Here is a 24,777-nt window from a genome sequence, read left to right as displayed (position 1 = left end):
GAGTGTGGAAGAAGATCCTTCCACAGTCTCGCCTCCAGCTGAAAACACAGCCCGCGGACACCATGACCGCAGCCTTGCCAGACTGAGCAGAGGACCACCTAAGCCTCGTTGGACTCCTGTCCCACAGGAACTGTGATATAACAAACACGTATTGTTTTAAGCTGCTAACCTTGTGATAACCAGGAAACTAATACACACAGGGTAGTCAGTGGTCAGGGGTCCCCTCTAGGAGGTGAGCTCTCAGTAGATGGAAGTGGGAGTTAGCCAACCAGACAGCTGGGGACAAGTGTCCCAGGCAGAGGGAGTGGCCAGTGCAACTGAACGCATGCCACAGCGTGCCTGCTGCCTCTAAGGAACTCAAACAGGTGGCTGGCGGGGAGGGCACGAGTGAGGGAGGGGGCTGGGGTGAGTGGGGGGAGCCACAAGAAGAAGGAAGGGGGTGCGGGGGGAGCGAGGGGGGCTGAAGTGAGTGATGGAGTACAGGAGGAAGGGGGCACAAGAGTAAGGGAACGGGCGCAGAGGTGACTGAGGTGCAGCTAATGGGAGGGTGGCTGCGTGAGGGGGCGTGTGGGACCCCAGCGGAGTGGGAGGAGGTGGCTCGGGGGCGGAGTGCACCGTGGTGCACCACCGAGATGCTGGGGCCTCGCCACCTAGAGCGGCACCGGAAACGGCCGGCTGGGAGCGGGCTCTTCCTGCGGGCACCGAAGGCGAGCGGGCGGGTGGGCCAGCGGGGATCGCCTGAAATGGGAAACCAGCTGAGGGGCGGAGCCCTCCCGGGAGCACCACAGAGAGGCCCGGGCCCTCGCCTCCTAGAGCGACGCCGGAAGGGACGGCGCCAGAGGCGGGCCCTTCCGGCCGGCGCATGGGCGGGGTTGCTCGGCTGTGCAGCTTCTCGGCGCTGGGCAGCTGGGGAGCGGCGGGACTCGGGGACGAGGCGTCCCTCCTGGCCCGGGGACCCTGCGAGGGGCGCGCCCGCCCCAGCCTCCATACAGGAATTCACTGCGTCCCTCTGGCGTCGCGTGGGCCCCCTGCCCAGAGCAACGGCACTCCTTTCTAGGCTCCTGGGCGCCACGGGGAGGAGGGCGAGGCTCGAAGACCAGCTCCGTGCGGATCGAGGTGGAGTCCCCGGGCCCAAGGCTGGCGAGGCTCTGTCAGGCGACGCCCTCTCCTTGGCTTCGACACCGCTGCGGGCCCACACACTGCTTGGGTGCACGTTTGCCCTTGGATCTCCCACCACTAGTAATCCAGCCTCTCCGTTAGACCCCGGCTTCTGAGGACAAGTGAGGTTACCACGGAGTATCCTGCTGCAGGGGGATACCCAAAGCTTCATGTTACAAGAGGCCTGGCACAGAGAGTGAAGGAGCTACACTGGAGTCGCACAGCAGGTACCAGCACCCCGGCCTTTAGGCCAGGGTTCTCATCTGCTCTGACAAGGTGGATTGAGTTTTCTCCGTGGCTGTAGCAGTCATCAGGCCTACAGGCCTGTGAAACGAAAAGACCAAGACAATGACCTCAGGTCTACGCCGCTTTTAATAATTAAATATTTTATTCCTTGGTGTGCACGGGACTTAGAGAAGTGAGTACGTCCAGTCTCTGCCATTAAGCACCTGCCAGCTTGAGTTAGGCAGACAAGACGATTATCTAGAATGTTTCCTGAGCAGCAGTATGTGCAGGCTACAGCCAAGTAACTAGGGATTCAAGGATGAAAAAGACACGATCCTTGCCCTGAAGAGCCCTCGGCTCGTCGGGAGACTGCCACGTCAGTGACAAGCCACACGTGGAGTGACGGGAGTTCTGGTGGGGGCACAGTTCTTGGAGCACAGCCGGCAGTTGTCGGGCTCAGTGGGTTCAAGGACCACCCCTCTCCATCAAGTGGGTCAGCACAGAGCCAAGCTGAGTTTGCGCCTTCCCTGGGGAGCTGTGGGCCAGAGGGCTGATAGCACTTTCCTGTTGGTTCTTGGTTCTCATCTGTTTCCTACACCTGAGCTCAAACTCCAGCCTGGCTGACTGGGGCCGTGATCCTCTGCCCTGGTTCCGCCTACCTCCCCGGCAGAGATGCTCCCATATTTGTGCATGCTTCCCTCAGCCTAGATGGCCTTCCATCACCCTCAGTTCTGGCTCTCACCTGATGCTACCTCCCAGAAGCTACCTCCAATAGAGCCTTCAGAGAATGACGTTTACCTGAATCCAAGTCAGGTGTATCTAAGCATTTTCATTTAGAAGAAACCAGACTCTCAAACTCTTGTCAAGTTGGGAAACCTGTCCAGTCATTTTATGCGTTGCCTCTGTGCATGGGAGAGTGGGTGAAAGCCCAAGTACCCCCTTTAACTTAAAGGGAATTCAAAGCATTTGTACCTCAAAACGTATGTCACTTGGGACATTATCACCCAGAGCACCACATTTTAGGGTGAGACAGCCTGTCAGGAGATGGACCTCCCAGTAGATCGGGAGACCAGCACAGGTCATGGGAGGTCTTCTCAGGGATGACTTGAGGACTCAGAACACGATCTGCTTTCTTTGGAAAGTGTTTTCTCCTAATCTTGTGGAGGATTTCTTTTGCTAGCAGTTAAAGAGCCTGAAGCTTGTCAAGGCTTTATCCTGGAATTGCATTAGTTAGCGCTGAGGGAAGAGGCAGGTCAACAAAACTCAGAAATAATACAGAAAAGCAATAGATGAAGGTTCTTAACCAATGAGACGTGAGCCATGCTGGTGACGCTTCTACAAGCACCTACCACTGGAACCGACTGATTCCTGTTTGAACTCGTGGTGAAGTTGGAATTCTTTTAGATGGGATTAGAGACAGAGAATGTCAGATTTTTTAGACAATGCAAGCAAGATCGTAGTTGATTGTTCCCTGGGGTTTTGGCCTTGAGTGGATGAGTTGGCTCCAGTTAAGTGCCACAAGGAGAATGGGAACCGGGTAAGGGAACCAGGGAGTGGGGTCAGGGAGGACTGCCTGAGAAGGGCCCTCAGAGCAGAGCTCTGAATGAGTGAGGGGCCAGCACCACCAACACCTCCTCTCAGGACCTGTTTCTAGGAGCACCCAGGTGCTGAGGCAGGAAGGAATGTGTGGCAAACCTAAGGATGGCTGGGGCGGGGGGGAAGCACAGGGGCAGCAGTGTGAGGGGAGCCAGTGGGGATTTGGGCAGAGATGTGACGGGGGTTCACTGGCTGCTCTGTGGAGGATGGACCCGGGGAGGGCCGGGGTGAGGGTGGGAGCGAGTTTCATCCAGCTCAGAATCCAGGCTCCAAGTGATGGGAGGTACCTTCCATGAGGGTCACATGTGGCTCCCACAGCCTGTAACTCCAAAAGCACGTTGTCTGGCCCCAAATACAAGAAGTGGAGAAGGAGCAAGTAAAGGGCTGGGAAAACTCCAGTTTGGGGACCACGCAGCAGTCGTTGGTCCATGGTACACATGAGTCCTACTGGACGCAGGTGTGGAGATGCTGGCCCCTGGCAGAGGAATAAGAATTCCTTGGTTGGGACTTCCCTGGTGGTGCAGTGATTAAGAATCTGCCTGCCAATGCAGGGGACACGGGTTCGAGCCCTGGTCTGGGAAGATCCCACATACCGCAGAGCAATGAAGCCCATGCACCACAACTACTGAGCCTACATTCCAAAACTACTGAAGCCCGCGCACTTAGAGCCTGTGCTCCACCACAAGAGAAGCCACTTCAGTGAGAAGCCCGTGCACCGCAACGAAGAGTAGCCCCCGCTCGCCACAACTAGAGAAAGCCCGCACGCAGCAACAAAGACCCAACGCAGCCAAAAATAAATTAATTAATTTATTAAAGGAAAAAAGAATTCCTCAGTTAGCAACTGAGTAAACGATGATGCCATCTACTGAGATGAGGAAAACTGGGAACAGTGAGGTTGTGGGGGGTGGGTTTCTGGGAAATAAGTGCTCTGTTTGGTCATGTCCAGCCTGAGACTCGTTAGATGTCCAGGTGGGATACGTGAGCAGGGAAGGGAATGGGGCCATGTTCCCATGCCTCCCCCACCCCTTCCCTGCCCATCTGCCCCTTCATAACTCAGCACTCAAAGACCTCATGGCTGTGTTCCTCCCAAACACTTGTTTAATCTAATGTTTGTGGTCTTGTTTCTCTCCAGCCTCAGAAGGGTTGTTGGTGCTCTTCTCTTTGTTGCAGAGTTTCTGTTCCAGAACTGCAGTTACCAGCTTGGGAAAATACAGTGTTGTGTCTAAAGCAAGACCTTTCTGAAGAAGTGGAGTTACAAGGAAATTCGTAAGGCTGGAGAATTTTGCTGCTGGTCATTCTCCTTGGCCCTTGCCGGCTTCCAGTGGTCCTTCCTCTCTCCTGGGGACAAGAAGGATGGAAAAGCCCACAGGCAAAAAAAAGAAGGCACAGACCCCAGAGGAAGAAGTACGTGTTCAGAAGGACACTCCCAAGGAAGATAAAGCATCTAGGAAAAAGAAGCCAAACCAGAGATCCACTTTGGCCAAAAAGCACAGTAAGGAACCCAGCCTGAGTCGTGAGGACGAGGAACACATGTTTGAGACCTTCAGTGCTACATTTAAAGATGACTTTGAGGGGGTTCCTGTGTTCACTCCCTTCCAGAGGAAGAAGCCCTACGAATGCAGCGAATGTGGGCGCGTCTTTAAGCACAAGACGGATCACGTTCGCCACCAGAGAGTCCACACTGGAGAGAAGCCCTTCCAGTGCGCCCAGTGTGGGAAGACATTCAGGCACAGCTCCGACGTGACCAAGCACCGGAGGATTCACACTGGAGAAAAGCCCTTTAAGTGCAGTGAGTGCGGCAAAGCCTTTAACTGTGGCTCAAATCTCCTAAAACATCAGAAAACCCACACTGGAGAGAAGCCGTACGAATGTAAGGAATGTGGGAAAACCTTTGCCTACAGCTCATGTCTTATTCGCCATCGGAAACGTCACCCACGGAAGAAGCACTGAGTGTGCGCAAGCCATCCAGACTCAGAGCTTTGTGCCCGCGAAAACTGTCCTGGCAGGCCTGCCTGGGGCTCCTCCTCCCTGGCGTCTGATCGGGCTGGGGGTCCTGCCGTCACCAGGAAAACCACCCCAGCCAGGTCAGCAAACACCGGTGTGGCCAGAGACCTTTCTGGTCTAGAGAATCTCCAGGGCAAGACATCATGATAACAAGGCAGCTCCTCACAGCTGTGGCACCAGGGAGGCGAGTGTACAAACTGCTGTCCAGGGGACAGGCTTCAGACCCGAGCACAGTCAGCACCTCCCACTGCCACCTCCGCCTGTGACTCCCATGCTGGCTTCGGCCCTCCCACCGGCTCCTTTGAAGACTGTGCTGCAGACCTTTGGCCCACTGGGTCCCAAGTCCATCTCCATGCAGCCCGGCAGGAGGCCTGTGGCCCTGAGCTGGATGGCAGTGCTTCCGCAGCGAGCACTGGGGACCCCAGTGTCCCCCTGGCTGGCTCTGGTGGCGGTGCTCTGCTTTGTCCTCTGCCTTCCCTCCTCTCTGGAGAACCATTCCTTGAACTTGGCCCCTGCTCCCAGGAACTGGGCTCTCTGTGTGTCCTCCCACATCAGCCATCATCCCAGCTGAGCAGCCTTGACTTACCAGGTGGACCACTCAGGACACTAAATGCTGCCACTGTGGGCGCTTCCTGCCCTGGCCGTGTGAGGCCCCGGGATGTTGACAGCAGCTTGGATGCAGCCTTTGCCTGCCATGCGGCCTTTCAGACACGAGACGGTGGGCCTGCCCCCCAGGGCCAGCTCTCCGTACAGGTTAGTTCCACTTCTCTGTGCTTGGCCCCCAGCTTCCATCCTACCCCCTTCACATCCACATGCTGTGCCTGCCCTTGGTTTCCCTCCAAGAGTGGTCTGGATGGGCTCCATGTTCTCCTGGGCGAGGGTGTGGTTTGTCCCAGAATTCCAGCACAGTATAAGAGGGGTGAGGTGACTGTTATCCAGGAAGTAATAGGGCTTTTTATCAGGAAAATGTTGACACCTACATTTTCAGCTCTTTAGACCCAGAAAACTAATAATGGCCTTGATCTTGGGGGCCCCTCCATCAGGAGACAGGAGAGAGTGCTCCCAGTGGAAACATCCCTCCAGGTTAAGATTTGTACTCTTGTTCTTTCTAAAAGCTATGACGTTATAACAGCTCTACCTGAGCTCGCACCTCTGCTTCACAGCTCGGCAGGCCCTCCTCCTACCCTGACAGGCAGGCCCCAGGTGTGACCTGTGATCCTGCTCTCACAGTCCCGGAACTGGAGATGTGATGAGGCAAAGTTGTTCAAACAGGTGCCAGGGTCTGGCTCAGGGAAAACACACCTGTGATCCTGGGTGGGGAAAGGTTGCTATAAAGGAGGTCACTGGGACATTTGGCAAACGTTGGGTCTAGACTGTCCACAGGGGAGGTGGGGGGGCACATCAGTGTCAAAGCTCCCTGGTTTGATGGCCTGCAGCCATCCCAGACAACGTCCTTGTCATGAAAGATGCATGCTGAGGTCTTAAGGGCCACAGGGTCATGACATCTGCAGTTTGCTCTCAAAGGCTGAGCAAAGAAGCAATAACAACAATGCAGATTGGCAGGTTGACAAACACTTTCTGTTAAGGGACAGATAATAACTGTTCTTGGCTTTGTAGCCATAAGGTCTCTGCCACAACTCAGCTCAGCCATGACATGCCATAGCAATTACAGCACAGAAACGGCCAATAAGCCTTTATTTACAGAAGCAGGTGGTGGGCCGGATTTGGCCAGTTTCAGATGAAGGGTATGTGACACGTTCCAGGGGTGTCTGCATCTGCTTCGGTTTGGTTTGGTTTTTATTTATGATGGTTTATAATATACCATGATGGATATATTGTTATATATAAAATATTGTATAAATGTACCGTAAATTACAACACATCACATGTACTATAGAAAAATTCTCATTTTCTGTGTTATTATGTTTCCACGTTAATACCAATGGGAAGCATTTTTCGTGGCTGCGTAATGATCCATTAAATAAAATGTTGACTTAACCTTCTCCTAACAGAGGCATGTAGGCTGTTTCCAGTTTAGGTCAATAAAAACAAGGCAGTAAACATCTCCACATTTAGGGCCAACAGGACGGGTTGCCAGAAATGAGCTGACGGGGAGATCATTCTGGCAAATTACCTTCCCCCAGGTTGTGCTGCATAAGTGCCCCAGCAGTGCACAGGTAGCAGGTGGGTTTTAATCTCGCCAATTTGATGGGAGAGAAGAAGCATTCTAATCTGGTGTCTTCGAGTTCTAGAGAGGAAGCAGGTGGCAAAGAGCATAGTCTCTGGAGCCAGGGGTTACTGACTCGACCCTCGTGCCTTGGAGATGTGGGACCTTGGGCCCGTCCTTCACCTCCTTGTGCCTATGGTTCCTCAGAGATGACTTGGAGGCATTGACAGTGCTCAGCCTGGTCAGTGACTGTGTGTGACCTCAGTGCTGTGCTGACCCCCAGTTCAGCTGCTGTCAGCTCCGGTCACGTGTTAGTGTCCTTAGTGAGGGGACATTTTTCCACAGGCATGAGAGGCGGCTGTGCAAGCAGACAGCCGTCAGTCCCTCTCTCAAGAGAATGAAATCAGCCAGGAAAACAAGAGAGACATGAGAAAATAAATCACACAATCAAACTAAAATCAGTCCACCGTCTTTTTTGCCTCCTGTCATTTTGGTTCAGACAGACAGGCTCATTTCCCATTTCTTCTGAGTTAACCATTATGACACCACATTACCACCAAGCACTGAACCCAAATCTTTCAGATAAATCTGTTTTGATGGGTTTTTTGTTTTTTGGGTTTTTTTTCTATTGCTCTTCAAATGAAACCCAAATTCCAGAAAAAGAAAACCTTCTAAGTAGCCTGAGTCAAAGAAGAAAAACATAGGCTTCCCTGGTGGCGCAGTGGTTAAGAATCCACCTGCCAATGCAGGGGACATGGGTTCGAGCCCTGGTCTGGGAAGATCCCACATGCCACGGAGCAGTAAGTCCGTGCACCACAACTGCTGAACCTCTGTCTAGAGCCCATGAGCCACAACTACTGAGCCCACGCACCACAACTACTGAAGCCCCCTGTGCTCTGCAACAAGAGAAGCCACCACAATGAGAAGCCCGCGCACCACAACAAAGAGTAGCCCCCGCTCACTGCAGCTAGAGAAAGCCTGCACACAGCAACGAAGACCCAACACAGCCAAGAATAAATAAATTTTTTAAAAGAGAGAAGAAAAAAATATAATGAAAGTTATAAAATACTTAAACCTGGATGATAATGAAAATACAACTTGCCAGAAATTCTGGTGTAACTAAAGCCAAACGGAAATTTGTAGCCTTATGTGACCAGCAGAAGAGCTGGAAATCAACAAGCTAAGCATCCAACTTTAAAAGTGAAAAAAGGCCAACAGAATAAACTCAAAGTAGAATGGAGGCAATAAATTATAGAAATTAATACGACTAATGGGAATGGAGAGCATTTTTAATAAAAGTTGGTGCTCTGACAGGACTATGAAAATTGACATTCCCTGGCAGTGGAATCCAGAAAGAGAGAAGGAAGGAGCAAAGGAGCTCCTTTAGGAGTGAGAAGGAGAGCTCCATTAGGAGTGAGAAGGGGAGGATAATGGCAGATACATCAGAGATTAGAAAGATAAACTGTCGAACCAAGAGATGTGAGAACTCAAATGAAGTGGGTTATAGAAGAAAGATGAGTTACTGAAGCCAACTCGAGGAAATAGCCTGAAGAATCCTCTAACCAGACAGATTGCTTTCATAGATGACATAAATTCAGAGATGCATAGACGACATAAATTGCAAAGGAAAGAACACTCCCAAATTTGTTCTACGAGGCCACCATTACCCTGATACCAAAACAAGACAAAGATACCACTAAAAAAGAAAATTACAGGCAATATCACTGATATTATGCAAAAATCCTCAACAAAATAACTAGCAAACCAAATCCAACAATACATTAAAAGGGTCATACACCATGATCAAGTAGGATTTATCCCAGGGATGCAAGGCTTTTTCAATATTCGCAAATCAATCAGTGTGATACACAACATTAACAAACTGAAGAATAAAAACCATATGGTCATCTCAATAGATTCACAAAAAGCTTTTGATAATATTCAGCACCCATTTATGATTAAAAAAAAAGAAAACTCTCCAGAAAGTGGGCACAGAGGGAACATACCTCAACTTAATAAAGGCCATATATGACAAGCCCACAGCTAACATCATACTTAGTGGTGAAAAGCTGAAAGCATTGCCTCTAAGATCAGGAACAAGACAGGATGTCCACGCTGGCCACTTTTATTCAACATAGTTTTGGAAGTCCTAGCCACGGCAATCAGAGAAGAAAAAGAAATAAAAGGGATCCAAATTGTAAAAGAATAAGTAAAAATGTCACTGTCTGCAGATGACATGATACTATACATGAAAATCCTAAAGATGCCACCAGAAAACTGCTAGAACTCATCAATGAATTTGGTAAAGTTGCACAATAAAAAATTAATACATAGAAATCTGTTGCATTTCTATAACAACAAAAGATCAGAAAGAGAAATTAAGGAAACAGTCCCATTGCCTACATATCAAAAAGAATAAAATACCTAGGAATAAACCTACCTAAGGAGGTGAAAGACCCGTACTCCAAAAACTACAAGATGCTGATGAAAGAAATCAAAACTGACACAAACAGATGGAAAGATATACCATGTTATTGGACTGGAAGAATCAGTATTGTCAAAATGACTATACTCCCCAAGGCAATCTACAAATTCAAGGCAATCCCTATCAAATTACCAATGGCATTTTTCGCAGATCTAGAACAAAAAAACCTTAAAATTTGTATGGAAACACAAAAGACCCTGAATAGCCAAAGCAATCTTGAGAAAGAAAAACAGAGCTGGAGGAATCAGGCTCCCTGACTTCAGACTATACTACAGAGCTACAGTCATCAAAACAGTATGGTACTGGCACAAAGACAGACTTATAGATCAATGGAACAAGATAGAAAGCCTAGAGATAAACCTACACACCTATGGTCAATTAATCAATGCAAAGGAGGCAGGAACATACAATGGAGAAAAGACAGTCTCTTCAATAAGTGGTTCTGGGAAAACTGGACAGCTACATGTAAAAGAATGTAATTAGAACATTTTCTAACACAATATACAAAAATAAACTCAAAATAGATTAAAGACCTAAATGTAAGATCGGATACTATAAAACTCTCAGAAGAAAACATAGGCAGAACGCTTTTTGACATAAACTGCAGCAAGATGTTTTTGAATCCACCTACAGTAATGAAAATAAAAACAAGAATAAACAAATGGGACCTAATCAAACGTAAAAGCTTTTGCACAGCAAAGGAAACCATAAACAAAACAAAAAGACAACCCACGGAATGGGAGAAAATATTTGCAAACGATGCAACTGACAAGGAATTAATCTCCAAAATATAGAAACAGCTCATGTGGCTCAATATCAAAAAACCCAATAAAAAAAAATGGACAGGGCTTCCCTGGTGGCGCAGTGGTTGAGAGTCCGCCTACCAATGCAGGGGACACGGGTTCGTGCCCCAGTCCGGGAAGATCCCACATGCCGTGGAGCGGCTGGGCCCGTGAGCCATGGCCGCTGAGCCTGCATGTCCGGAGCCTGTGCTCCGCAACGGGAGAGGCCGCAACAGTGAGAGGCCCACATACCGCAAAAAAAAAAAAAAAAAAAAAAATGGACAGAAGACCTAAATAGCCATTTATCCAAAGAAGACATACAGATGGCCAAAAAGCAGATGAAAAATGCTTAACATCACCAATTATTAGAGAAATGCAAATGAAAACTACAATGAGGTTTCACCTCACACTGGTCAGAATGGCCATGATCAAAAAGTCTACAAATAATAAATGCTGGACAGGGTGTGGAGAAAAGGGAACCCTCCTGCACTGTTGGTGGGAACGTAAATTGGTGCAGCCACTATGGAGAACAGCATGGAGGCTCCTTAAAAAACTACAAATAGAACTACCATACGACCCAGCAATCCCACTATGGGGAATATATCCAGAGAAAACCATAATTTCAAAAGATACATGCACCCCAATATTCATTATAGCATTATTTACAATAGCCAAGACATGGAAGCAACCTAAATGTCCATTGACAGAGGAAAAGGTAAAGGAGATGTGGTATATATATATATACAATGGACTATTAGCCATAAAAAAGAATGAAATAATGCCATTTGCAGCAACGTGGATGGACCTAGAGATTATCATACTAAGTGAAGTAAGTCAGAAAGAGAAAGACAAGTATCATATAATATCACTTATTTGTGGAATCTTAAAAGAAAATGATACAAATGAACTTATGTACAAAACAAAAATAGACTCACAGACTTAGGAAACAAACTTACGGTTACCAAAGGGGAAAGGTGGGGGGGGGATAAATTAGGAGGTTGGAATTAACATATACACACTACTATATATAAAAATTGATAACTGACAAGGACATACTGTAGAGCACAGGGAACTCTACTCAATACTCTGTAATGACCTATATGGGAAGAGAAACTGAAAAAGAATATATATATATACCCACACATATATGTATGTATAACTGAATCACTTTGCTGTACACCTGAAACGAACACAACATTGTAAATCAACTATACTCCAATATAAAATAAAAATCAAAGAACAAAACAGTCTATAGCAAATTAAACCTTAAGGTTAAATGTTAAACCGCGTTCTCTTTGAAAAAGAGCAGTACAGAGCTTCTGCCATCACTATTAATATTCACGTGGACCTTCCTGGACCAGGGCTTGAACCCGTATTTCCTGTATTGGCAGGCAGATTCTTAACCACTGTGCCACCAGGGAAGTCCCAAGTTTTGAAGCACTTTCCTTGAAATCTTGTTGCCACCCAGGGTGGGATACATGGGTTGAGCCACAGCCCGCGCCCCCTTCCCCACCTTGCTCTCCTCCAGCCCCTGTGGCCGTTATCCCCACCAAGTACCAGCCTCCGCGTGTCCATGTGCCCAGAGCCTGGCCTTATTCACACCGTTGGCATTGCCCAACTGTTGATAATTTCCCAATTATCAACCAGGTGATAATTGCGCTTCTTTATTTATTCAAAAGGTATTTCTGTCCTTTTTCGGCTGTGAAAGCGGATCCGCCCCAAAGCAAGAAGTTCCTGATGAAATATGCATGAAAAAGAACCTCACAACTAGCAAAACTTCCACGTTCCTGAGCTCCAGGGAGGAACAGAGATCAAGAAGGAAGGGAAGAGAAAGGCCGTGGTAAGAAAGGACACCCCTGCGGTGCACATGCTAGGCTGCAGGAGGGGCGTGCGGGGACACGGCGCGGAGGGCTGTCACTGCAGCGCGGGCGCTGTCACTACAGGGCAGGCATTGTCACCGCAGGGCAGGTGGCCAGGCAGCAGACACTCCACCCTCGGGCAGTGCCTGCCGTCGGGTCAGGTGGAGGTGGAGGGAAGTGTTCCGTCTGATAGGCCGCGTGAAGGCAGTGAGATGAAAAGGGGAAGCAACCGCAGGGAGCTGTCTCGAGATTCTGAGGCGCTCAGCCCCTGCCCCTCAGCCAGGAGTGCTGTAGGACAGGCTCCAGGAGGAAACAGCTCAGGCCAAGTCAGAACCTCCTTGGCCTCGGAGCTTGTCCCGGCAAACGCCCTTCAGGTTGTCCCCTCCCCACTGAACACGGGAGAACGGTTAAAGCAGCGACCGCAGAAACACGTCAGGGCACCTGAGTTACCGCGCAGGCTCCCCGCTGCCGGGGCCAGCACGGAGGGCGCTGGGACGGCATGACCTGGCGTCAGAGCGAAGGCACAGAGGACCTTGAACGGGCGTGGGGACACCTGCGGATGTCCCGGGGACGTGACGTCTGTGGTCCTTCGTGCCAGACCCTGTGCCCTGAGGGAAGCTGGCGGTGCGGGCCACGGAGCAGGCGGGGCTGACGGGCTTCAGCCCAGGTCGCCCTCGCCAGGTCCACTGCACCCCTGGGGAGGCTCTGGGCACCAGCATGTCACCTGGGCTTTATTTCTAATGGCCGCTCATGTCTGTCCCCATTTTGGGCACCGAGATGTGATCATTCCTTTCTTCTGCCGGTGAGCTAGACACCAAGATGCGCTGCAGAGTGACACTGGGCTGGCCTGGGCCCTGGGGGCAAGGCCAGGGCTCCGAGTCGCTCTGCTTGCAGTGGAAGCCCCTGGTGCTGGGGCACTTGGGCATTTGCTCTGGAGCAGCACAGACAGAGGTCACGGTGAGGGTGGGGTTTTCAGTGAGCAAAGATGGCGGGGTAAAGGGGGTGTCTCGAGGCCCACGGAAACAGTGTTGGGACCAGAGAGGGAAATGGCGGGGGACAGGGCGGGAGTGACCCGGGATCCACTGCCTGGGGTCAGGGCTGTGCTCTGAGAGGCAGCCGGTGTCTTCAAGGACCCCTGCCCCGAGCTCGAAGTTCACTGCCTCCTGGCTGCTTGCGCACAAACTCCAGCCACCTGTCAGCAAAGCCGGGAGCCGGAGGTCCTCCCCTTGACCAGAGCCCCTACAGGATCCAGGCCCAGCCACAGGGCGAGGCTGACACTGCGGACTCCACGGACGGGGATTTCCAAGGCCTGAGGACAGCCGTCCCTTGGGGTGAGCTCCCGGCGCCCCGGCCCCACTGCCCACAGCGATCTCGGCACTGGGCCGCCCCGGTGTCAGGTACGTCCGACACAACCTGTGAGCTCCCTGAGGGCCCGCGTGGCCTGTGTCCCTGCAGCCTCACCCACGCAGCATTCTGGTCCCGTTTGCCTTTAGTGTCCTGCCTCTTGGTGTTACTGCGTGTTTGTTTCCTGGAGAGCTTCAGCACTGGGGGTGCTGCTCTCCTCATGCCCCCCTGGTGGACCGAGGTGGCCATGGGCTACAAACGCCTGTGCACAGCGGGTGGCCTTGGGCCTGTGCTGGGGCGGACGCTTTCCCCAGTCTAGTGTTTCTGACTGTTATTTTTAGTCCTAGAAATGCAACTTTCCAACTAGTCAAATTTGTTGAACTTTTACTTGATTATATTTTCACATCCTTCAGTCCGTGGAAAGCAAGTGTGGTCTACCTTTGGGGTAGATGTTCTCTTTTGTTCTCTCCTCGCTTTCCCGGGGCTTGCTTTTCACGCGGTGTTCTCTTAACCCAGACGGCTGTTGCGCTGGTCCCCACGTTTCTTCCCAAATGCCCTGGGCATCCGTCAGTGCTTCCTTGTCCTGCTGCCTCTGGATCTTGTTTTCTCCTACAATAAACATCTGTTCTGACCTGTTCACTGCATTCAGCTGCTCTCCCCACAGTCAAGAGTCCCCAGGGAGGTGCCACTGCCTCAAGGGAGAGACCATCTTCCAGCTCAAGGTCTGGCCCAGGCCTGCAGAGCCAGAGGCCCAGCTGGTCACTGCCTCTGGATGTGTCTCTTGGGGGCCGCCTCATCTTAACCAAACTTGTAAGAGACCAACACACAAATCAGAAAAGGAATGTGCTAACTTAGGATGGGCATGACCCCTTGCTTCAGCAAAATACCGTGTCCCTCAATAGACACCCCTCTCTGAGCCTGGATACAGGTTCCCCTGCTATCCAAAAGCAGAGCGTTCCTGTGACACCTTCCAAGGCCGAAATGGCATAAAGCGAAGAGGCACTTAGTTACCTTGTTAGGACACGTGTTGCTCACGGCGCACAGGGCAAATCGAGACGAAGCGCAGACGCCCCCAGACGCGGCTCGCAGCCCCGGCAGCTTGGTGCTGAGTGTAGTCCCACAGGAGCTCGGCAGGGGCCGCTCTCGCTGCCTCGGTTGCAGCTGCTGCAGAACAAATGCTGAGCGCTGTTTTCACCTTTTGCCTTTATTCAAAAAAAGCTAAAATCCTGTTTGGCTTTGTTGGAAAACAGGTACTAATGTAGGTCTCTTGTAAAAGCAAAGTGGTGTAAAGAGAACTTTCAAAAAGCAGGGGACATTTTTCCCTGGGAAACAAAGTTAGGCCCTGTCGTTGCTTCATGCCTACAGTGTGACGTGACCTTGCCTGCCCCCAGACCCTGTCAGCACCCCGTTCAGGTCCTGAGCTCTGACGCGCTCTGTCAGTCCTCCCCTCTGTGCCCCTGCTCACTTTGCCTCTGTTAGAGCAGATGTTCTCACGAGGGGCGATTCTGCCCTCAGGAGCGGACGTTGGCAACACCTGGGGACATTTTTTTGGTTGTCCCAACTGAGGGGAGGTACTATTGTCAGTTGCGGGGGGCAGGGAAGCTGTTCAGCGTCCTAAAGAGCCCAGGATGCTGAGGGTGGGGACCCGAGTTAGATCCGTGACTTAGGCGAAGGGCCAAAGAGAAGATTCACGAGGCCGGAGAGAGAAGAGTAAGCGCTGTCGGCTGGAGGCTTCAGAAGCTGGAAAATGAGGAGAAGCAGCTTTCGGCAGAAGCCTACACACTTGACAAGGTGCACGTCCAGGCTGAGAAGGCTGGCAGGGCCTGGGGATGGGGTCGCGGGTAACCCTGACAGTGGGGCAGAGGTGGGAAGAAAAATGGTGATTGGCTAAAAGTCTCCATGGGAGTAATTAGAACCCCTCAGGCCTGTCCACCCTCATGGGAAACAGAAGGCTGCCCCCATCCCTCTGAAACTGAACCAGCGGGACAGACTGAAGACGAGAAAGGGTGAAAGTCCGGCCCACGGCCACCGCTGTCCACCATCGGGGAGGACACATCCAAGGAGAATTAGGTTGTGTGCATTTCCATCACAAGCCCCCTCCTCTCCCCTGCCATCTCCCCGTCTCCCTCCTGCCTGAACCCCGAGGTGTCCTCTTGCCCCGCCCATAGCCCCCGAGGTCACCAAGGCACCGGTCCGCCGGGGACCTAGAGCGTCCCGGAAGTGCGCGAGGCCGGGCGGGCGGGGCGCGGGAGCACTTCCGGCCGGCGGGCGGGCTGGCGGCTACCTCCCGATCGGAAGGTGAGTGGGCGCCGGGCGGCGGTGGTGGCGGCTGCGGGGCACCCTCGGCCCAGCCCGCGCTCGCGCGTTGTCCCCGCAGCCGCCGAGACCTTGGCCTCGGCCGGGCGTGGGGGGCGCGGATGGCGGGACGCAGGGGGCACACTGGCCCCTGACGATCGCGGGTGTCCGTTTGCGGGGCGCCTCCCCACGCGCCTGGAACCCCAGGGACGGGAGCTGTGGTGATGCCCACTTTGCAGATGGAAAAGAGGCTCAGAGCTGCCCCTGGCCCGAGGTCCGTGGCCGGACTCAGCCGGGGCACCCTGCTCTCCGCTGCCAAGCGCCCCGAGTTCGGGCTCTTTCCGGCGGCGCACAGGCTCCAAGCTGGGAGGCGGGGTGGAGGAGGGTTTGCTCCTGGGCCGGTGCCGTTTGTGTCCCCTCTGCCCTCAACCTGTTGCAGCAGCGTAGACGTTTGCACTGGCGTCCCTTCGTGACCGCCACCTCCCCTCAGAGCCCGGCTAGGGGTGACCGTGCCCTTTCCCAGATATTTAAAATGTGGCATACCCAGATGTCAGCACTGCAGACCCACCGTGTGTCCACTTACCTGGCTGTGGGTGATCCTTCCCATCTTTAGGGGCTGAGGTCGGGGGCTGACCCAGGAGGCCCCCACTGGTGAGGAGCCCTGTGGCGTCTGCCTCCCTGCTTCCTTGAAGCAGGTACTGCCTGCACCGTTATTGGATGTACATTACCTTTCATCCTTCCCCTGCCCCTTTTCACTCCCAGATAAGGCCTCCTACTTCATGGAAGTGTGAAAGAAAAATCCTCATTTTAGACCAACCTATTCCGGCAAACCAGACTAAAGAAAAGTATCTTTGACCCCAGAGGAGGCTCGGAGCACCCTAGGCGGGGCTGGGATGTGAGGGGTCCCAGCCTGCGGCCTCTGAGGGGGGTTTTCCTCTCTGGAAATGTCTCGTTAAGATTTAACCTAGGACGTTCCTGCTCCGGCAGGCAAAGTCAGTTCTTTACGCTCCCCAGGGCCAGCGGCCCCCAGCGGTGACGGGGGAGGTTTTTCCGGGAGAACCAGCTTTGCTTTTCTCCATGGGCAAGGCCTTGGGTTGGGAGGACGTTGCGGGCATTGCTGGGGGGAGAGCTTGGGCTCAGTTCGTGTGGGTGCGCTGGTGCTGTGCACATGGTAGAACACACCAGGGGCCCCGGTGGCCTCGCACGGTGGGCCCCACAGGTTACCTCCTGGCGCTTAGTTCCTCCCCCGGGGGAGGAGCCTCCAGCTCACCTGTGGCTGATCGGCCCCACCCCGCACATCCCTCTGACCCCCTCATGTCGCCGTGGTTTTCGTTTCCCCGGCTCCCAGGTGTGCAGTCCTCCAGCAGGCCTTGGGGGAAGATGGCAGCCCTGGGGGACAGTCAGGAGCCCCCTCATGTCCTGTCCACTGTCACTTTCGAGTCACCGGAGACACCTGGAGCCTGCCACCGCCACGAGGCCCAGCTTCACCTCCACGGCCATCAACATGGTACTTGCCTCCCTGCACCGTCACTGCGGGCAGGCAGCTCACTGGGTGCTGGGGCTCCTGCACCCTGGTGCTTGGGTCGGGACTCGGGCAGCAGTGCTTGAGGCTAGGGGTCGAGCTGTGTGAGCAGTGGCTCCCTAGAGAACAGTCCCTTGGAGTATGTTTCTTTAGGGGATGAGGGGTGCAAAAAAAGAAGCCTCGATGGCCAGGCCTGTGTGAGAGGAGTCAGTCACCTTATCTCCCTCTCCGAGCCTTTGATCCCACGCCAGGAAAATGGTCTCCAGAGTTCTGGGCAAGCTGGTTTGGGTGGGGACCCCCAGGGACCTGCAGGGATGGAACCATCAGCCTTGCTCCGCCCCCCGGCAGGGTCTGGGGGTGTCCAGGTGTGGAAATAGCCGACAACTGGTCGGGGGGGATGTCCAAGCCCTGCGGTGTGTGGTGCCCCTGGACCCTGCTCACACGCAGCCGTCAGGGAGTCTGGGGTCCCTTCCCTGCCCCGTGTCCCACAGGAGGCCTGGCCTCACTCCCCTCACAGTCGAGGACACAAATCAGCTCTTGGTAGCCAGGACGAGGACCCAGGTAGATGTGTTCTGTCCCACTCAGCGAGCCTCCAGAGGGCAACGAGGTGTGTTGGGGGGTACAACCCGTTCTAGAGGAGGGGGAGATGAGCCCCAGCCCCGCTGTGACCCTCAGGCTTCCCCGGCTGCAGCCCTGAGGTGCCCTCCCAGCCACCACAGGAGGAGGATCTCCGGGACGTGGAGGAGGTCCAGGCTGGCAGAGACACCTGCTGGCCAGGTGAGCAAGCGGAACCTGCCGCGGGGCCCCGCCCAGAAGCGCGTTTACCTGCGGCTGCTGCACTCCAGGCTCTGTGCAGCGCCCACCACCGCTGCCAGGCCCCGGGGCCCCACTTGTCCCTGGCTCAGCGCTCACTTCTGTCCCCCACAGCCCCTCCCCCCGTTCAGTCCCGGTCTTGTTGCTGACACTTTCTGGGCTGTGAGAGCAGCGCAGACCCCCATATCCACCTGCCTGTCCGGCTAGAGTGTCCGACTTGGCAACACTGGCCAGCAATCGGGGAGTCGTCCTGGCACCCCTGTGTACTGCCCTTGACCTCCACTTGTCCCCTAAATCGAGCTCTGGTCCCCACCCCCTTCCCCTGGGGCTTCGCTCATCCAGGCCCTCAGCTCCTCGTTTCTCTCCCTCCCCACCCCACCCCCCGCCTCTCTCCCCTAGAGAAGCCCTTGGGGTGTCCTCTGGGGATCCGTGGAGCAGCTCCGGGGCCGTGTGGGCAGCGTCCTCAGGATCAGGGGCTTTTCTGCTTGGCTCTGAGTCTGAATCTCCTGTCAGCCTTCCCCCCTCCACATGCGCGCGCACCCTGTGTGTTCTCACCCTGGTGCTGTCGTCTGGAACGGGGCGGGGGTCCCCGCGGACGGACAGCCTGGTGGGCGCCTGAGTGCTCTCCGCCTCTCCCGTTTCTCAGATCCCGAGTTGGAGCGCGAGCGGGCCCCGTCGTCTCCCCAGCCGCACAATCCTGAAGATGAGGTGGACCAGGACACGGGGGTGCTCAGGACCCTTCTGAGGAGCCTTCCCCATAGACCCAGGTGTGGGGACAGCTTGGGGCAGGAGTGCAGCCTGGAGCGGCCGTTAGGCCAGCCGCCGGGGGCCGGGCCCCGCCCCCAGAAGAGAGGCACCTGGCGTGGGCCGCTCGGGCTGCAGGGAGCCTCGGGGACAGAGGGCGGCCCGGGGCGCGCCGACGAGCTGGCGGGCAGCCTCGGCCGGGGCTCGGGCCTCGGGGCCCGGCAGAGTGGCCCGCGGGGCGGGAAGCCCCACAGGTGTGAGGCCTGCGGGAAGAGCTTCCAGTACAACTCGCTGCTGCTGAAGCACCAGCGCATCCACACGGGCGAGAAGCCCTACGCCTGCCACGAGTGCGGCAAGCGCTTCCGCGGCTGGTCGGGCTTCATCCAGCACCACCGCATCCACACGGGCGAGAAGCCCTACGAGTGCGGCCAGTGCGGCCGCGCCTTCAGCCACAGCTCGCACTTCACGCAGCACCTGCGCATCCACAACGGCGAGAAGCCGTACGAGTGCGGCGAGTGCGGCCAGGCCTTCAGCCAGAGCTCCAACCTGGTGCGGCACCAGCGGCTGCACACGGGCGAGAAGCCGTACGCCTGCAGCCAGTGCGGCAAGGCCTTCATCTGGAGCTCGGTGCTCATCGAGCACCAGCGCATCCACACGGGCGAGAAGCCCTACGAGTGCCCCGACTGCGGCAAGGCCTTCCGCGGCCGCTCGCACTTCTTCCGGCACCTGCGGACCCACACGGGCGAGAAGCCCTTCGCCTGCGGCGCCTGCGGCAAAGCCTTCGGCCAGAGCTCCCAGCTCATCCAGCACCAGAGGGTGCACTACCGGGAGTAGCGGGCGCGGGGCCGCGCGTCAGCAGCCTGAGGTCGAGGCGAGTTCCCGCGGAGGGCTCCTGCCTTCGCGTCTCCTGGCTGGCGCAGCCGGCATCTCGTGCGTGTCCCGAATAAAGTCTGTGTACTTGATGGACGCGGGAGGAAGGCCACGTGGCTGCCCCCTATCCCTGAGGGCTCCTGTAGGCAGAGCCCACCGCGTGCCCTAGCGGCCGAGGCCTGCGGGCGTCGTGACTTACCAGAGCCATAGCCAGGGCGGGGTCAGGCACCCCAGGACGGGTGTTTTCCAGATTGGGGTGGGGGGGCCCGGGCTGCCCGCTCTCCCCCTGGGCTGTAGTCTCTGGCGGTTTGGTTTCCTCATGCATCTGGGAGAATGTGTGTGGCATGTTCTCTCTGCAGCAAGCCCTCGGATCTGCTCTGTTTGCCTTCTCACCCTGCCTCTGCACCTACTGGTGGCTGCCTGAGGCCAGCGGGCTTCAGTGGAAGGTGGCCCTGCCCAGCCTTCATAGCTGCCTCCAGCCCCAGGAAGCCGGGGCCCCAGGGGGTTCCCCGCTTGACAGGTCTAGGCGACTGCAGCTGGGCATTGGCTGTAGCCGGCTTCAGATCTGCCATGACTGCCCTGTAGCTCCCCAGCCCCTGTGGTAAAGGGGAGAGCCCAGCTGGGTGGGGCGCCTTCTGTCTGCCTTCCTGCCTGCTCCTTCCTGGACAGCTTTTGGACCCCCACCCCTGCCGCCTGCACCACACACGGAGGAGTTGCCCGGCCCCTCTCCAGGGTATAACTCCGCCTCGCCTCCACATCCTCTTTCCCAGTGACCCCAATGGAGAGCCCTGTGGTTGGGCTGCCCCGCCTCTCCAGGCTACACTCCCAGGGCCCCGAGGCCATCAAGCGGTTTGGACTCCCGCACGAGGGTCAGAACACCTCCTTGAGTCGTCTTTGCTGGTGCACTGTGACACCCTGGAAGATGGGGGACATCCGCCTTCTCCCCAGCCCCCTGTCCCTAATACCACGTGGCTACTGGGTATCGTGAAGCTTCCACCTTGGGCAGCCAGGCCGCGGAGCGGGCGAGCAGAGCCCCCAGGGCTTTCCGGGGAGCGGTGGCTCAGCCTGTGCTCCAGAAGGGTCATCCTGCAGCCTCAGCACCAAGGCTGGACTCGGATACCTGCACCACAACCGGACTTAGCGGGCAGCCCCAGAGCAGAGCCTGGCGGTCCTCCACACTGTCCTAGACTGTCCTGGAGGTGGCCCAGCAGACCCTCGGTGACGGGACAGGGACAGGGCGGGAGCTCCCAGGCCACTGAGCAGCAGGCGTGCAAGCTAGGAAGGCTGCCCAGAGGAGGGGAGCGTGGAATCAACCGCCCCCAGCTGCAGCTCCTCGGTGCCAGGAGGTGAACTCTCAGCAAAGGCTCTGTGTCCTCCCTTGTCGCATGCGGCCCGCCGAGATGGGCTGAATGGCATTTGCATTTGCCGGCTTGGGACCGGTTCTCTCTCGAGGGTTCCGTCTGATGCATTCAGCACTTCCCGGGAACCCTGAACGCCCGGCAGGACCGAGACAAGGACTCCTCAGGGCATCTTCTCTGCCCGTTGTGGCTGCCCAGGTTTATCAGTATCTGGCTGCACAGGACGTTATGGTTCTCGACCCCTGACCGCTCCTGGGACGTGGGTACAGCCCGGAGTCTCTGCACTGTCCTCCTGCCTCGTGTCCGGCACAGGCGTCACGCCCCTCCTCCCCCGCCATGGTCATCCTCCGGTTCCAGCTCTGTGCCCCGGCCTGCTCTGGAGCCTCTATCCAGCCCTGGTTGCGAGTGTCTCTAGCTCAGCGGCCACTGTCCCTCGCCTCCCGCTGACCCTGTTATCTCCAACCCCATGGGCTGTGCTCCCTCCCACCCGGGCCCGTGTCCTCGGCTCCAGCCAGCCTCATGCTGTTCCCTGAAGTGACCCACTGGTCTCCGGGAGACCAGGGTTAGGGTTGCCCAGGCTGCCCTGATGCCAGCCCAGGCACTTACTGTCCCTCACAGAGCCTGTTTCCTCCTCTGGAAATAGGGGCAGCCGTCTGTTGGCACCGCACAGGGTGATTGGGAGGATGGCCATAGAATCCTTTGCACGCCACCAGGCACACAGCAAAAACCCATAAAAGGGGCTCCTGGAAAGGCTCTGTCGACAACCAGGGACAGGTCAGGAACACTGTTAATGGACAGCCTCAGCAGAAAGCCACCTGGGGCCAGGGCCGGCCACGGCGAGTGTAAACATTGAGGGAGACAGAGTGAGGCACCAGGAAAGCGGTCCCTGTGCATTTCAGAGCCCAGGAAGTGGTCACTTGTGTAGGGGCAGTATCTCCTTTCGGCCCTAGAAGTAAATAAAAGCCCTATAGGAGCTTGAGCCCTAAAGAAAGGTGGCCCTGTGAGGAGCTCCCAGGGCCCCGCACAGGGAAGAGGGTCCAGGAGCTGACAGTCCATCTCGGGCTCTGTGCGGCGCAGAGCGGGCTGACGTGTGCCTGTGAGTCGGGAAATAACGACAAAGCTGGGCCTAAATGTGGACACTTTTCAGTTGGATACAAGGGGTTTTATTTTTACATGATATAAGCAGTGTGGCATGATGGTTAAGAGAATCGACTTTGAAACTTAAAGCCCAACTCTACACTGAAGTGTAAGGTTGGACAAGCTATTAGTCCCCAAATTTGTTTTCTAATTAGGAAAAAGAAAAAGATGTATTAGGGCTCTCCAGAGAAACAGACTCAATTGGAGAGATAGGTAGATAGGTAGGTAGGTATTCTTAGGAATTGGCTCACGAGATTATGGAGGCTGAGAAGTTCTGAGACCTGCAGTCAGGATGCTGGAGACCCAGGAGCGCCGATGGCATAGTTCCAGTCTGAAAACTGGCAGGCCCAGGACCCAAGGAAAGCCAGTGTTTCAGTCCAAGTCCAAAGGTAGAGTGAGACTGACGCCCCAGCTCAACAGTCAGACAGGAGTTCCGTATTACTTTGTCTTTTTGTCCTATTCAGTCGTTCAGCTGATTGGCTGGGGCCCACCCACGTTAGGGAGAACAACCTGCTTTACTCAGTCTGCTGCCTCAGATGTTGATCTCACTCAGAATAATGTTTGACCAAATATCTAGACGCCCTGTGGCCCCGTCCAGTTGACGCATAGAATTAACCGTCTCAAGCAAGGATAAGACTGTACTTAATGCCACAGGGTTGGCCTCATTCCTCCTGATACGGATGTGCTCTCTCCCCGTGACGCAGAGCAGAGCTCAAAGCAGCCCCAGACCCATTCGTATCTATTTTCACCACTAGAACGGTAAGGGAAGCGTCCCAGGGAAGGGCTCTGCTGGTTCCTGCTGGGCTCTCGTGCACTCGCTGTCCGTCCCTGGGCCAAGGGCTGTAATCAGGGAGGTGGCCCAGAGATCGTCATTCAGCCTGATTCAAGGTCACACCCATGGCTGGCTGCAGGATGCTGGGATGAGCAAACAGAACCATAAGGTCCTCTGCACACGTTTTCAGTACCAGTATTGTCCACGCGCTTGTCTTTTTCAGTTGCTATGCAACATTCCATATCGGGCTACCTCAGTATCCCAAGGGTTTCGGACTTTGAGAGACCCCCAGATTAATGATGGCCCAGAGGTGGAAGCCAAGACATGGTCTATGGACTCATCTGCCCTGTGCCGTGTGCCCCAAGCAGGTGGGCAGGAAGGCAGGCTCTCCCCACATCCAGCTTCTAAGGGCACTCACTCTACTTCGTAGCCCAGCTCTGCCGCTCATTTCTATGCCACCTGGGCAAGGTCCGTATCCTCTCTAAGCTGCATCGGTAAATTGGCGATAGTGATTCTATGGGATACATCACGAGGTTCTGTGAGCGCTAAATTAGACCATCATGTGAAGAACCAGCAGAGCACAGGCCAGAAGCAGAAGTTAACATCCACTTCCCACCTGGAAAATACACATCCTCCCTCATGATAGTTTATTACGCTTATTTATTTCCATCCCATTCATTCAGTAAACCCTTTCTGAGCACCTGCTCTGGGCTGTGCATGTCCCCATCTAGGAGGCTGCTTTTCCACACAGCACATCACACCCAACTCTGTCCTCGGTGCGCAGCACGGTGGCGGCCTGTGCACTGATGCACGGTTAAACAGTCACTGGGGTCACCCAAGTGTATCAATGGTCAGATCCCCTGACTTTATCTCTTAAACCCAAGGCTGCAGGCTAAATCAGATCTGGCCGGACTTTTCCAACTCCACTAGGGAAAGTGAGACAAACTGTTCTTCAGGGGTCTCTGACAGGGGTCTCTGAGCTGAAGGAGGGGTTATGCCAGACCCAGACCCCTGAGGAAAGAGTATCAGAGGCTCCTCCTGGGGGCAGAGTTTGCTGAAAAACACAGATTCCCAGGCTCCACACCAGGGAAGACAGATTCAGTAGGCCTGGGGTGGAGTCAGGGAATCCGGATTTAGTTCTGACACCCCCAGTGAAGTTGACAGTGTGCCAGGCTTGGGAACCTCCGGTATCATCTAGTCCCTCAAAGCAGGTGCATCTGCATAGGCAGTGGTCCAAGCCCCACTCAGACACCACCTGGAGAGGCAACCCGAACTGCTGGACAGCTCTGCCTTGCGCCAGGATCTGCCCTCTCACCGCCAGCTGCTCCCAGCTCTGCCCTCTGGGCCTGTCGTAGCCTGGCTGTACTCACTGGTAGGAAGAACCCTCAGGATCTGAAGGTAGTGGTCAGGCCAGGGTCCATCTCCCCGCTGCGGTTCTTTTCTAAGCACTCAGTTCCCTCAGCTGGTCGCAGGGTTTGTGGACTTGCCTTAGCAATGGACGGTAATGTTCTCACCTCAGTCCAAGCCAGCGTGCGTCATTCCTCCCCAGAGCCCTTCCTACGGCCTTCCTGGCCCTACACGCCCGATCCCCTTGCTCTTTCCCTCCCAAGGTCTCTGCCTCGCCGACTTCTCCGAGGCCCCATCGG

General features: G+C 55.0%; 2 protein-coding genes across 10 annotated transcripts; both read left to right on the top strand.

Annotated features, from left to right (window-relative positions):
* Positions 1–1,247: 1,247 nt before the first annotated feature.
* ZFP41 (ZFP41 zinc finger protein) lies at positions 1,248–14,255 on the top strand. Of its 3 annotated transcripts, none has more exons than XM_067712706.1 (4): positions 1,248–1,385; positions 4,150–5,736; positions 12,097–12,257; positions 13,407–14,255. In XM_067712706.1, exon 2 carries the CDS (start codon positions 4,333–4,335, stop codon positions 4,927–4,929), a length of 597 nt encoding a protein of 198 aa, XP_067568807.1. In that variant the 5' UTR covers positions 1,248–1,385; positions 4,150–4,332; the 3' UTR covers positions 4,930–5,736; positions 12,097–12,257; positions 13,407–14,255. The 3 variants fall into 3 exon arrangements, with proteins under 3 accessions (XP_067568807.1, XP_067568806.1, XP_067568805.1); XM_067712705.1 differs by having other exon boundaries at positions 1,381–2,920; XM_067712704.1 differs by having other exon boundaries at positions 1,381–5,736.
* Positions 12,122–23,771, top strand: GLI4 (GLI family zinc finger 4). 7 transcript variants are annotated; one of them, XM_067712685.1, is made up of 5 exons: positions 12,124–12,257; positions 13,465–13,607; positions 17,264–17,422; positions 18,113–18,214; positions 18,897–23,771. In XM_067712685.1, exons 1-5 carry the CDS (start codon positions 12,166–12,168, stop codon positions 19,826–19,828), a joined length of 1,428 nt encoding a protein of 475 aa, XP_067568786.1. In that variant the 5' UTR covers positions 12,124–12,165; the 3' UTR covers positions 19,829–23,771. The 7 variants fall into 7 exon arrangements, with proteins under 7 accessions (XP_067568792.1, XP_067568786.1, XP_067568787.1 ...); XM_067712686.1 differs by having other exon boundaries at positions 13,465–13,673; XM_067712684.1 differs by having other exon boundaries at positions 12,126–12,257; positions 13,522–13,673.
* Positions 23,772–24,777: the final 1,006 nt, after the last annotated feature.

The sequence above is a fragment of the Pseudorca crassidens genome, chromosome 17 (assembly GCF_039906515.1).
Source record: "Pseudorca crassidens isolate mPseCra1 chromosome 17, mPseCra1.hap1, whole genome shotgun sequence".
Taxonomy (NCBI): Eukaryota; Metazoa; Chordata; class Mammalia; order Artiodactyla; family Delphinidae; genus Pseudorca; species Pseudorca crassidens.
Note: the sequence above shows the minus strand (reverse complement) of the source record. Positions and strands in the feature narration are given on the sequence as shown.